Source organism: Heterodontus francisci, chromosome 5 (assembly GCF_036365525.1).
Source record: "Heterodontus francisci isolate sHetFra1 chromosome 5, sHetFra1.hap1, whole genome shotgun sequence".
NCBI lineage: Eukaryota > Metazoa > Chordata > Chondrichthyes > Heterodontiformes > Heterodontidae > Heterodontus > Heterodontus francisci.
Window position 1 is genome coordinate 155,247,287 of NC_090375.1, and position 14,235 is coordinate 155,261,521.

The window sequence follows — 14,235 nt, forward strand, 5'->3', positions numbered from 1 at the left end:
GCATCTGTGGAGAGGGAAGCAGAGTTAACGTTTCAGGTATTTCCAGCATTTCTTGTTTTTATTTCAGATTTCCAGCATCCGCAGTATTTTGCTTTTAAGATATGGAAAGATGCCAGTTGTCCCTTTTGGTCTGGCGGCTGAGTATGTGTAGAGAGGTCACTGGGATTTTTTCTGGGGCAGTTCTTTTCAGGCGGCATCGTGAATTAATCTGACAGGTTTTTTCCAGCTTCTCAGGAGAAATGTGGCATCAAGGGTTTTGGTTATCACACAATACGCTGGGTTTTTTCAGCGACAGGAGGAAAGAAATCAATTGGGTGTTTTCTCCTTGACAGGCTGATCTTCAACCGTCTTCAAAACAGTTCACACCCCAACTGAACAGAAAACAATATCCAAACCCCAAACAGAAAGTTAACCTCCTGACCTCCATAAACCTTGACATGTGGCTTCTCTGTAAACATCTCCCTTTAGTTCAAGGTTCCTGTTGTTTATTTATCTTAAGGCAGGTGATCTCCAGTAAAGGTTGTTTTCAGCACTCCTTGGTTCTTCCAGTAATTGTTTTCACAGTCATTTGTCCTTTCAATGACCCCAGTGAAAAAACAAAGTCCAGCATTTCTTCAGACTTCCAAATGAATCGATTTCCACTATTTAAATGAGCCCTAAAAACTTTTTTTTTAAATAATTGAAGCACTCTCATAACAGTAATAACCAGGTGAAGTTGGAAATGGAAATTTTAAATAAGCTTGTGATTGCTACCACCACTGTGAGATTTGCTCCACAATATAAATAAGTTAGATTTTGGTGCATCAAGAATCCTAAGATAATTGCAGAATAAGTCCTATGATAAGTAGGGGGGAAATCAGTCTGAGATATCTATCTTGCATGTGCCTTGCCTCTGTGATAGTTACAATCTATGGCTTGTCTGGTGAATAGTATTGTAACTCACTTGCATGTTCAGGGTTAATTCAGGACAAAATTAGTTTTGTCCAGAATTAACTAATTATCTTGGGTGTGATGTGATAACAGGGTCATTTTTTGTTGACAGTTTGGATGCCAAATCTACAAATATTCAAGTCACTGTAAAGGACGGTGGACTGAAGTTGATTCAGATCCAGGATAATGGGACCGGTGTCAGGGTAAGATCTCTTAACAAGTAGGCAAAAGAATCTTGCATCTGTTTACAGCCATCTGACATGAAATTTCACAAACATTACATAAAAATGCCAAGGAATTAAGTAGCATGGAGCCCAGCTCAATGGTGTACTGCTTCAACAGAGTACTTAACTTGGGGAATTTGGTGAGTGAGGGAAATTGGCACAATGAGGGAAGAGTTGCTGTTCTGGTCTTTTACAAAACAATGAGCGGTCCAATGAGGGAATGGGAAACAGCGAGACCTGAGAATTGAAGCCTAGAAGCATTAATTAGGTGGGCAAGGGGGTGTTTATCTATATTCTTGAGAGATTCACTGACAACAGCGGCAGCGGACCTGGGTGGAGACTGAGTTCAGCAAGCAAGGAGTTAAAGCGCGGTGGGGGCTGGTGGTTGGAGGGGGTGGAGAGCCTTCAGCGAAATCACCAACAACAAAAGCAACATCTGCAAAAGAGCTTTAGTGACATCACAACCAGGGAAGGAGCCGATTGGTAAGTAGCTGGTGTGTTCTAGAAAATAGAGGTATGGCAGGGTACCTCAGCTGTGGAGTGCACATTCTGTGCCATGTGGGAAATCCTGAATCCTTCTCGTGACCTGGACAACCACATGTGCAGGAAGTGTCGTCATCTAAAGCTGCTCGAGCTCCAGGTTTCTGAGCTTGATTGGTGGCTGCAGTCACTACGGGGCACCTGCGAGGCTGAGAGCTTCGTGGATAGCACATTTCTGGAGGTGGTCATCCTGCAGCTTAAAAATGTGGAGCCAGAAAGGGAATGCCTGATCGCCAGAAGGAATGGCAGGGCAGGGTTCCCATGAGTGCATCTCGCTGTCCAACCGGTCTTCAGTTCTGAATACTGGTGAGAATGATGGTTCCTCTAGGGAACGCAGGCAGAGCCATTTCCATGGCACCATGGGTGTCTCAGTTGCACAGGGTGGGTGGGAGAGGAAGAAGAGTGGAAAAGTAACAGTGGTAGGAGATTTGATAGTGAGGGGAACAGACAGTTGCCACCCTGGTGCCAGGGTCAAGGATATCACTGAGCGGCTGCAGGACATTCTAAGGCGGGAGGGTGAACAGCTAGAGGTCGTGGTCCTTATCGGCACCAATGACACAGGCAGAAAGAGTGATGAGGTTCTGAAGCCAAAGTTTAGGGAGCGAGGAGAGAGAGTGAAAAGCAGGACCTGAATTAATGCTGGATTACTTCTGGTGCCACATGCTAGTGAGTACAGAAATAGGAAGGAAGAGCTTTGAATACGTGGCTGGAGAGATGGTGCAGGAGGGAGGGCTTTAGATTCCTGAGGGATTGGGACCACCTCTGGGGAATGTGGGACCTGTACAAGCCAGATGGGTTGCAACTCAATAGGACCGGGACTAATATCCTTGCAGGCGGTTTTGCTAATGCTGTTGGGGAGAGCTGAGAAAGGGATTGGGAACCTAGGGTAGATTCAGAAGGAGGAGAAGAAAAGTTGGAAATGGAAAGCAGAAGATTTGTAAGCATGTTTGGAAGACAGAGGGAACAGAGGACTTTGGCAGTGCTAAATGACATATACTTCACTGCGAGAAGTCTAGGGAATAAGGCAGATGAGCTGAGAGCACAGATTGACACATGGGAGTATGATGTAGCAATTGTTGAGACATCCTATTTCTTATGTTCTTATGGCTGAAAGATGGGCAGGAATGGCTGCTCAACATTACTGCTTCCAGGGTTTTCAGACAAGACAGAGAGGGGGATAAAAAGCGGGGTGGGGGGGGGGGGGGTGGGCAGAGTTTGCAATATTTAGTAAAGAGACAATTTAGCTGTGAGGAGTGATGATATGGTAGAAGGATCATCAAATGAGATCATATAGGTTGAACTGAAGAACAAAAAATGGGCAGTCACACAACTGGGAGTGTACAATAGACACCCAAAAGTCAGAGGAAGATAGAGCAAATATGGAGGCAAATCCCCGGGAAGTGCAAAAACAATAGGGCAGTAATAGTGAGGGAATTTCCTCTACTCTAATATTAACTGGATAGAATTAGTGTGAAAGGCACGGAGGGTGCGGAATTCTTAAAATGTATTCTTTGAAAGTGGATAAATCCCCACACCTGGATGAAGGGAAGGGAAGCAAGAGAAGAAATAGCGGAGGCTTTGACCATCACTTTCCAGTCCCCTCTGACTACATGTGTGCTGCCAGAGGACTGGAGGACAACTAACCTTGTACCGTTGTTTTAAAAAGGGGAAAGGGATAGACCGAGTGATTACAGGTTAGTCAGGCTAACCTCAGTGGTGGGAAAATTTATGAGGATGTTGCCTGGACTGGAGAATTTTCGTTATGAGGAAATATTGGATAGGCTCGGGTTGTTTGCTTTGGAACAAAGGAGGCTGACTGGAGACCTAATTGAAGTGTATAAAATTATGAGCGGTCTAGATAGAATGGATAGGAAGGGCCTATTCTACTATGTTGAGGGTCTAAAGCAGGGCATATAGATTTAGGGTAAAAGGTAGGAGGTTTAGAGGGGAGTCAAGGGGAATTTCTTTTTCACCCAGAGGATGGTGGGGATCTGGAACTCATTGCCTGAAAGGGTGGTACAGGCAGAGACCCTCATAACAGCATCTGAAAAGTACTTGGATGTGCACTTGAAGTACCGTAAGCTACAAGGCTACGTATCAAGAGCTGGAAGGTGGGATTAGGCTGGATGGCTGCAGTCGGCCGGCGTGGACACGATGGGCTGAACGGCCTCCTTCAATGCTGTAAATGTCTGTGATTCTGTATACTAGTGGGAATGTGCACCTTGAAAGCAACACGAGGATCCAGGTCAGAGTAAGGATACAGCATTGCATGCAGTATTGAGTACAACAGTGTGACAACTGCCTCACCCCCACCCACTCTAATCTGTCCAATTACTGTAATAGAAGTTAGTTTCTGTTTGGACATTGGTTCATGAAGTGTAGAATTCCTCCCTGGGTCTTCCTGAAGTAATAACAATTTCAACAAGAAGATATCATGCATGTTAAACTGATTGGCAAGCACAGTGAATGTCCAAACATTTTGTATCTGTGGGCAGTGTAGAAACTTAAAATTTTCGTTCCATATCTCTCAATTTGATAATATTGTGAAGCAGCAGGGTGAAGACCAGTCTTTAATTAACATCCAGGCCCACTAAGTTCAAACAGCATTAACCAGCGAATAAGACATGTGCATAGGACTTGGATTGTCTGAGCTACAAAGGGCCTGTGATTGAGTTAACAGGCCATTGCATTGTAAGAAGGTTGCTATAACTGCTCGTCTCTGGTAACTGATATCTATAACTAATGGAACAATCATTGTTGTGTACTTTTTCCCAGTACAACCACTATAGTTTGTCAAACATTTACCCCCATTGAAAGTACATGTTGCCTTCAGGATGTAGTAAATTTGATTGTTGACTGCACTTTCCAGGTTCTGGCAAATATTTGATCCCTCTCCTCATCAAGCCTGGCTTATAGACACAGCCCTTGCAGCAATGTAACTTTGTCACTCTTTAACCCTAAAAGACGCCTCCATTATAGTCACTTATGTGTCCATCAATCTACACAAGGGTGGGACAGAAAGATTTACTAGCTTAATATTGCAGGGCCAGCATCTATTAAAAACTACACTGTTGACTACATTCTCTTTCTAATCCTCTCTCCTTTGCCCCAAATATTAGTTTTTCATTTCCTTTTCTTGTATTTTCCAGCTTTTGATTACTTTGTTCCTTGTAATCATTCATTTTCTGTTTTCAATCTTTTATGTTCGCTTCAGGCTTTTTCTCTTTGTAAACTGTGTTACGACAGACCGCTCCAATCAAAGCCCCCAATCAAAATATATGATTCTGATTGTGGTGGGAGAAACGCACTGATAATTCAATCCCGTTGCTCCACAGATCGCCTAACATATCATTTACAACTTTCCAAATTAAAGAAAGACCCAGCCAAATTATACCATCTATTAACCCCCGAATGAGGCTAGCCAAACCAGGTGTCTTTAAATCAACAAATTAACTCTTTAATTAGAAGAACTAAATTCTTAAACACTATGAAGATCTAAACATTTAAAAGAGAAAAAATTAGAGTCCTTGCAAATTTACAGTCCAATGGTGCTTGAAGCCCTCACAGAATGTTGCTGGAAGTCCTCACAGAATGTTGCTTTCCTTCTGCAGCGAATTTCAACAACTAACGACTTGCAAGCACTTTCAACAGAATCAATCTGACTTTCGAGTTTTTGAGGGATAAAAGATTGCCACAGTCTAAATTCCCTTTCTTCAGTTTAAATTACCAGAGATCTCTGCTTTGGCTTGATGTTTTAGAATTTTGAGAGATAATAATTAAACAGACTAAAATCTTCTTCCTTCAGTTTAAATGGTTGCGAGCTCTTTTTCAGGTGTGCTTATCACAGCTGTGTCCTCTGTGTCTGTGTGTTCTGTTAGAACAAACTGTCTTCAACTAAAAAGCCAGTTCAAAATTGAATTGTAACAAATGTATCGCATGAGACTCACTCCCAGTGGCTGTTTCTATGGTAACGAGAATGCACCCTTTGAATCGCAGTCTCCATATGGCTGTTTCTAAGGCAACGAAAATGCACTTTCCTATAACTCCTGAGGCTTGCTGGTTCTTAAAGCAATACTGATTCCTTGCAAGCCTTAAAGGCAAACTGCATATTCCCGGAAAAAAAAACTACAGGACCAGGACAACTGACGGTTTGTTTTTTCCTTTTCTCTCCCACCCTTTCCTTCTTTGTCCTGTCTATTCCCTCATTTGCCCCTTCAAGCTACTGCTGAAGTAAATGGGAACAGTGGCATAATTATAGCCATCTGGGTGGCTGTTGTGTAGGACAATGTTTTGTCTGTTTTTAGGATAGATTTCAGATACCATTAAATGCCATCGGTGAAACCATGGTCCTGGTGTAAGCTTGGTCCTAACACTTTTTCGAAGACTGTTAATTGTTGATGTTGGTATGATGCCATTTTATAGTGGCTTTAAAACAAATGGAACCAAGTTTACATCATGCTATGTTACTAATGAAAAGCTGATCTGTAAATGGACAAAATAAATCAATTTACAGTCACTTGAAGGAGTGGTTTACAATTAAAAAGGTTGATTATTGTAGCTTTAAAAAGGCAAACATCATGCTGTGCAAGAGAACAGGATTATACCCATAGTCCTTTCCACACACAAGTTGTAGAATGGATTACAAATTGTTTTCTTCATGGTCAGAAAGAAAGTTAGTGCACCAATTCCACTGGGTTATTTTTGGCAATATCTTAGTTTGCCCTCTTGGGCTGGTAGGTTGCATGCTACAGTGACTGCACAAAGTGGAAAGAAGGGAATCATATGTAAAAGTTCGCGAGAGAGGTAGAAAGGTTTAGGGAGGAAGATTGGGAGTAGAACGAAGACAGCTGATTATTACAAGATGCTAGGAGGTGGTTCTTGCCATGTTAGCAATGTAGTCTTTGACACCCTCCTCCCACCTTGTAGAACCAGATAGTTGGCTCACAAGTCTGTATCAGTTTTGGCCTGGACAATTTACACATGTCAGCACAATGTGTTTTTCATTTGGGTTTCCCCTTCCCAACTTGTCTTTTATCCATAAATAGAAGGAAGATTTGGAAATACTTTGTGAAAGATTTACCACAAGCAAGCTACAGAAATTTGAAGATCTCGCTAGCATTGCTACTTATGGATTTAGAGGAGAGGTATGTGTGGAAATTGATTGTTCTTCTATGATTAAAATAAATTTGAAAACTGTTATAGTTGTAGTGTACAGTAAAGTGTGGAAGGGAAAAGGCCATCCAGGCTATTAAATTCATTCCCCAGTATCTCGTGAGCAACCTGCATTTCATGGCCTCTTCCTAACGTATTTCAGTTTCCTGAGGAAGACAATTAAACACAAGTAAACTCCAAAGAAGGCTTAACTATTATGTTCTCTAATCTTGCAATCACACTGTCAGCTGTGGCTCAGTTAATAGCACTTTTGCCTCTGAGTCCTAAGGTTCGGGATTCAAATCCCACTCCAGGAATTGAGCCCAAAAAATAGGGCTGTCACTCCAGTGCAAAACTGAGGGTGTGCTGCACTGTCGGAGGTGCCGTCTTTCAGATGTGATGTTAAACTGAGGCCCCATCTGCCTGCTGTGGTGGGTGTAAAATATCCTATGGCACTATTTTGCAGAAGAGAAGGGGAGTTATTCCTGGTGTCCCGGCCAATATTTATCCCTCAATCAACATCATCGAAACAGATTATCTGGTCATTATCACATTGCTACTTGTGGGAGTTTGCTGTGCGCAAAATTGGCTGCTGCGTTTTCTGCATTATGACAGTGACTACACTTCAGAAGTACTTTATTCATTGACTGTAAAGCGCTTTGAGACCTCCGGTGGTTGTGAAAAACAATATATAAATGCAAGTCTTTTTTTTTCTTACCAGCATTGCCACTTGTCTACCTAACTTTATTGGGTCTGTCTTTATAAACCATGTAAATTTACCTCACATTTTGAACAGCTAGCCTCTTTTTTTGATGCAACACCTTTGGAATTGTACAAATGGCACAACTTGCAGCTTAAAAAAGAGGAAGAATTTATTCTTGACCTAGTTGTGTAGGATCTCCTGTCTGACATCTTACAAATGTTTTCCTTTTGAGGAAATGTTGTTTTGAAGGGAAGAGTATTTGGAGGAAGTGTTATTTCTGCACTTGGTTATAACTTGTTTACATGACCATCTTAATAATTATAGGTTTCTGTCTTGTCAGGTGACACATTAAACTGAGACCCCATCTGCCCGTTCTGGTAGATGTAAAAGGTCCCATTGCACTTTTCACAGGTGTGCTGGCTAACGTTCTTCCCTCAACCAATACTGCCAAAAACAGACTAAGTGGTCCTGAAAATTGACTGCTGTGTTTGCCTACAACAATGACAGCACTGTTTGTGAAGCATTTTGAGAAATCCTGATGTGATAAAGCATTCTAAAAATGCATGTTTTCCTTTCTCAGTGAATTAAATGTTTGCTGTAAATTGTTCCTCTGGGCCCTCCACAATTGCTTTGCAGAATTCACAATTTCAGTTGAACATCTGCAGCCTTCTCTCAGTATTGTTATTCTGATGAACCTCAGATGTTCCAATTGTCAAGCTGATGCTGAGTTAGCCCAGCTCACCAGGAGGAGGGGGCAGACAATCAGTCCATTTTTAGCAGGCCTTTGCAGCTACTTTTAAACCCTTGGCCCAATTTTTTCCCCTCAGTGTCTTTGTTTTGCCCTCTAGCCTAAGTCAAGTTTAGGAAGAACAGAAGCTGTTGTAGTTAATGGGCCAATTCTAATCCTACAATTCTTCTATTGGAGAAGGGGATGAAAATAGCTAAGCACCAGTCTCAATGTGAACACACTCTTAGCCTGAATATTAAAGTAGATGAATTAAATGGTCAGCACAAAATGAGTGAAATATATACAAAATTTGCTATAACATTTATTCTGCCGTAGAACTTGAGTATCTTTAGCCCATTGTGGTACTTGATTTATCTGTTCAAAACCATGAATGGGTTTAATAGAATAAATAAAAAGAAACTGTTTCTATTAGCAGAAGGGCAGAGGACACAGATTTAAAGTGATTGGCAAAAGAATCCAAAGGTGACATGCAGATTTTTTTAGGGAGCGAGTTGTTGTGATTTAGAGTGCACTGCCTGAAAGGGTGGAGGAAGCAGATTAAAAAGAGAATTGGATAAATAATTAAATGAAAAAAAAATTACAGGGCTATAGGGAAAGAGCGGGTGAGTAGAACTAATTGGATAGCTGCAGCAAACAACTGGCAAATGCACCATCGGTCAAATTGCCACCTCCTGCGCTGTATCATTCCATGATTCTATGGTCTGCAAATACTAGTGATTTGATTAGTGTCACAGTTAAGCAAGGCATGTTCACCATCATTTCTGGAAGTGGTATGCTGCATCCTTGAATTGTATTTGCATAGCTGTCTAGGTCTCAGGAGAGCGAGTTAACTTCACTGCTTTCCCCTATTTAATATGCAGCTGGTCTTCTGGCAAACCAGTTGCACTGTGGGGTCCAACATTCTGTGCATACATAAACTGGCTGTGACATTTTAACTAGCAGGCAGCATGGCGTAGCGATGTTGTGATGTTATGTCATTACAGAATATGATGGTGGGCAAGCTTAAAAAATATCGAGAAGTTTGTGAGTATGTGGCCACTGGCAAGACCCATTTTTAAAAAATTCTTTGATGGGATGTGGGCATCGCTGGCAAGGCCAGCATTTGTTGCCCATCCCTAATTGCCCTTAAACTGAATGGCTTGCTAGGCCATTTCAGAGGGCAGCTAAGAGTCAACCACATTGATGTGGATCTGGAGTCACATGTAGGCCAGACCAGGAAAGGACGGCAGATTTCCTTCCCTAAAGGACATTAGTGAATTAGATGGGTTTTTACGACAATCAGTGATAGCTTCACGGCACCAATACTGCGACTGGCTTTCAATTCCAGATTTTTTGTTGATTGATGGAATTTAAATTCCACCAGGTGGAATTTAATAGTGAGATTTGAACCCATAATCCCCAGCATATTAGCTTGGACCTCTAGATTACTAGTCCAGTGACATTACCACTAAGCCACCGTATCCCCACAGGAGCTGGTGGCTGAAGAACGACATAAAAGGAACTTTATATCTATTAGTCTTGGGCTGAAAGAAGTGCATAACCCATACTAACTGCTACTGTTAATCTTGCACGTTCTGTCCCCAAATCTTGCTTCCTGTTGTCATTTTTTTGGGTTACTTTTTTGTGCTAATATTTAGCATTGTAAATTGCCATGGCAACAATTCCCACTCAATTTTTCTATACCAACTGTGTGTAGTTGTGGGCTTGCACCATTAGATGGCTGTATGGAGTGAGTTTCTAAAGTCCATTGCTATCTTGTGCATTGGAAAAAATCTTTGTTCATTATCTTGCTGAGGAACATCATGGGCAGTTAAGTCTATTGAAACATTTCTAGGGTACCTAATATTAGCTATTGAACTTAAAAGCCTTTAGAGTTATGATTATACAGTGAAGTGGCCTGCTGACACAAATATTAAGAGTGAATTGCATTATCTTATTAGAATATTCTACTTGCTCATTTTTTTTTAGGCTCTTGCCAGCATAAGCCATGTGGCACATGTCACCGTAACAACCAAAACTGCTGATGGGAAATGTGCATTCAGGTAAATGGTTTCGTGACTCACTTTTTTTGGGGTGCAGCTTACAAATGAGTGCCCTTCAGAGCATTCCCACTGGGAATGGCCAGAAAATCATTGGGTTCGTTTCAGTAGTTTCCCAATTTGTGATCTCAGGGCACCAGTATCTGTGCATTTATTTTTCACAACCCTTTGTCGCGCACACACCACCTGAAGATGAGGATGTGGTGATGACGTACTCACAGGACAGTCTCGTGCAGCTACACGTGATCCAGGCAGGCTGATCAACAGGGCTTTATATAGAGCATTGAAAATCGCTATATTTCCAAAATGTGAACAACTACATTGCATAATGGCTTTCCTTGTCATATGCCCTTAAATCTTCCTTCTGTTAACGTTATACCATTCAGTCACCTTTATTTTTAGCACTTGGTTGTCAAAGTGAGCTATTTGTGGTTGTGTCTTTATTACCACATTTAACAATGAAGATACAGTAGGGTAGATTTTAGAACTTAACCTCCAGATATGGAGCTTTGCACAATAGCAGCACATAGCATTAGAGGCCACATGAACCTCCGCTGCCCCTCCCACACCCAAATCCCCAATATGTATCCACAGCTGGTGCAGCTGTGTGCCAGGTGCATGGAGTGATAAAATCTGAGCCAGTGTTTCTGAACTGCTCTTTTGCTTGAGGCAATGATGAGGCATGGGGCATGCATTTTTAAAATACGTAAAACCTTACCTTTGTAAAAAAAAAATCTTTGTTCTTCAGAGCTAGCTACTGTGATGGGAGATTAAAGGCTTCTCCAAAACCATGTGCTGGAAACCAAGGTACACAAATCACAGTAAGTCCTTCTTCAATATTTTAACTTGCAGGTTTTTTTTTCCTTGATTATTCATATGCTTGTTTTACTACTCAATGCAGTTCCTGTTGTTTCCTCTCTGGTAATGTAACCCTCCCTTTCAAAACTACCTTCATAATCCAACTCAACCCTTCTGTCCTTGCAAACTACTGCCCTATCTCCAACCTCCCTTTCCCTTCCAAAGTCCTCTTGTCAGCTCCCAAATCCATGTCCATTTTTCCTGCAACAGCTTGTTTGAATCTCTCCAATCAAGTTTCTGGCTCTGCAACAGCACTGAATCAGCCTTAATCAGTGATAAATTACATCCTTTGTGACTGTGCCCATGGTGAATTGGCCTTCCAGCCTTCTAGCTTGTCTTTGCAGCCTTTGACAGAGTTGCCCACATCATCCATCACCTCTTCTGTTGTCTAGCTGAGTGGGATCGCTGTCGCTTGCTTCTGCTCTTTTATCTATCCAGTTGTAGCCAGAGCATCTGTTTTTCCATTGGCAAAGAAAATTAGTTGGAATGCAAAATTGACTGCTGACTTGCTCACGCTCAGGAGAATTTATTTGCCTTTATACTCTACCTGATGACAGATTATGTCACTTGTGTGTAAAGTCTTTATAAAAATATAAAGTTCTGCTGTTCCACCTTAGGGGTAGGTCTATATACTCCTTTAAGCTTATTGCAGTGCCATTGACTGTCAGTGCATTTTCCTTCAAGTTTCTGCCTCCTGTTCTGGCCTGGTAAACCTGCCAGCTGGGCCAATGTATCAGTTTTCACATGTGGTACAAAGAACACCCATTTCAGGCCCACAGAACTGACTCTGCTTACTCCCATTTCCAGCCATTTTAAATAATGATCCATGTTCAAATGGTATTAAACTCCCTTTTCTCTCTATCTTAGGAAATCTTTGTTTTGCAATTAAGTTGCACATGTATAGAAAGATAGTCCCTGTCACACCAATCAGCCTCTGAGGGATCTCTAGGAAGACATGTTCTATTCTAGAAAGCCAGTTGGTGAAGGATAGAGCTGGAGCCAATCTGTACACACTTTTATGCTTATTTACAGAGTTATATGTTACAAATGCATACTTCCTAACTTAAGTTTTAGTCTGTGTCTATTTGTATCTCTTTTGAACCTACTGTTAACAGGAGGGACTAAGTGCCCATATTGAAGGGACACCAGTAATTTAAGGTAACAAAAACTTTAAAGGAAATTTAACAATGCAAATTAAAATAACATTCCCTGGGGTGATGATGCACTCCCGTCCCCCTGGCGGACACTGGTCGCAGAAGGCCTTAAGTGTACCGGCGGACACTGCGTGCTCCCTCTCTAGGGACACTTGGGCGTGGTTGTAGCCGCGGAAGAGAGGCAGGCAATCGGGCCAAAAGACCTCCTTGATTGCCCACTGTCTGGACCTGTTGATGGTCACCTTGGCCAGGCCCAGGAGCAGTACCATGAGGAAGTCCCTTGATCTGCCCACTCTCCCTCTGCACTAGATGGCCAAAGATCAGGAGTGTGGGACTGAAGTACAGCCAAAACCTGAGGAGCAGCCCCCTCAGATAGTCAATTAGGGGCTGCAATCTTGTGCATTCTATATAAATGCGAAACACGGATTCCTCCAGGCTGCAGAAATTATAGGTGGCCCGGGAGTCGGTGCATCGACTTAACAATCTATTGCAGAGAACTGCTGCATGCAACACCCTCGCTAAATCCCCAATGGACAAAGGGAGGACTCCGCATAGAGTACCTCCCCCCAGCCCCCTCCCCACCCCCGCTACCATCTCCTCTGGACAGCAGGATAGAGCACCATGGCATGTCTGGACAGACGGTGGGGGCGTGGAAGTAGAGGGTTTACAAGAGCAGCTCGTACAGGCAACCCCTCCGTGCAGAGTGGAATGACACGAAAAGGATTTGCAAGAGAGGTTGTGAGGCTGAGTCCCGAGAGGGGTTTTGGAGCCTGGCACCGATGAGAAATCCAGTCTGAACGGAGGACAGCTTGGAAGGGACTTTCCACATGCCTGAGCTACTTCAACACCATGAACGCAGGCAGGGCAAGCACCATATTTTTAAGGTTCTCAATGGCTTTGGCTGCAAGCTGGACGCTACACAAAGATGCACATTGTGTCAGCTCCTCCGGTGACATCCAGCCCATTCCTCCACCATCCAGAACGTTCCTGACTCTGGTCACCTTGGCAGCCAGCGCCCTCGCCAGCCATGCAAACCTGTACTGCTCAAGGTGCAGATTCCTGAGCAGCGGCTTCTGGGGTATAGCTGCCAGTCCTGATGGGGAGGCCTCCGGCTGGATGCGACCATGTTCCAGACCCTGATCAGTACCTGGTAAAAGACAGGCAGCTTCTGCAAGGAGACGCAGAGACACTGCAGATTTATAAACAGGAACTGTGTGTGTAGTTGAGGCCATGCAGCTGGCGGAAGAAGTACGTCGCCAGCGCACACCATCTAAGAGGAGGTTTGACATTCAGGTATTTCTGCAGAGTCTGAGGATGGAAAATTGCTGCTTGGGTGCGAAGGTACTCCAGCACCTGACCACCCTCCCTAAGCCGGAGACTCAGCACTGTGGCAGAGACCCAATGCTGCCTTTTGTCACAGAAGAAGTCAACTAGTTTCTTCTGTATCTTGGTGATAAACTCGGGGGGAGATTCAAAGTGCCTAAATGTACACCAGTTGGTTTATGACCAGCACTCAACCCCTATAGGATCAATCCTGCCTAGTGCCCTAGGCAATTGGTGACCTTGGCCTCCAGCTCTTGCCAGTTCACCGACCAGGCTTAAGATAGACTCCCAGGTAGAGGAGGTGGAAGGTGGTCTAAGAAAACGGCCTGAGCTCTTCCGGCAGGGAGTCCAGCCGCCAGTGACCCACCAAGAGTCCAGAACATTTCTCCAAGTTGATCCTGGTGGAGGATGCCATGGAGTAGACTTGCTGGCACTCGTGCATCCTCCGCAGGTCAACGGGATCTGTGACCATGAGGAGCATGTCATCAGCGTGAGCTGAGAGGACGATCTCCAAGCTTGGCCTGTGCAGAGCCAGGTACTGTCAGCCTGCTCCACAAGAGGCACA

At 43.3% G+C, this 14,235-nt stretch overlaps 1 protein-coding gene across 7 annotated transcripts in view; it reads left to right on the forward strand.

Moving 5' to 3' along the window:
* mlh1 (mutL homolog 1, colon cancer, nonpolyposis type 2 (E. coli)) overlaps positions 1-14,235 on the forward strand; it is a 71,874-nt gene that overhangs the window by 3,007 nt on the left and 54,632 nt on the right. For 5 of the 7 annotated variants that reach the window (XM_068032269.1, XM_068032271.1, XM_068032270.1 and 2 more), the window contains exons 2-5: positions 1,043-1,133; positions 6,740-6,838; positions 10,265-10,338; positions 11,084-11,156. In XM_068032269.1, coding sequence (XP_067888370.1) covers positions 1,043-1,133; positions 6,740-6,838; positions 10,265-10,338; positions 11,084-11,156 — 337 coding nt within the window. Of the gene's footprint in view, positions 1-1,042; positions 1,134-6,739; positions 6,839-10,264; positions 10,339-11,083; positions 11,157-14,235 lie in introns of those variants that run through there. The other 2 variants (XM_068032274.1, XM_068032272.1) reach the window with 2 other exon arrangements.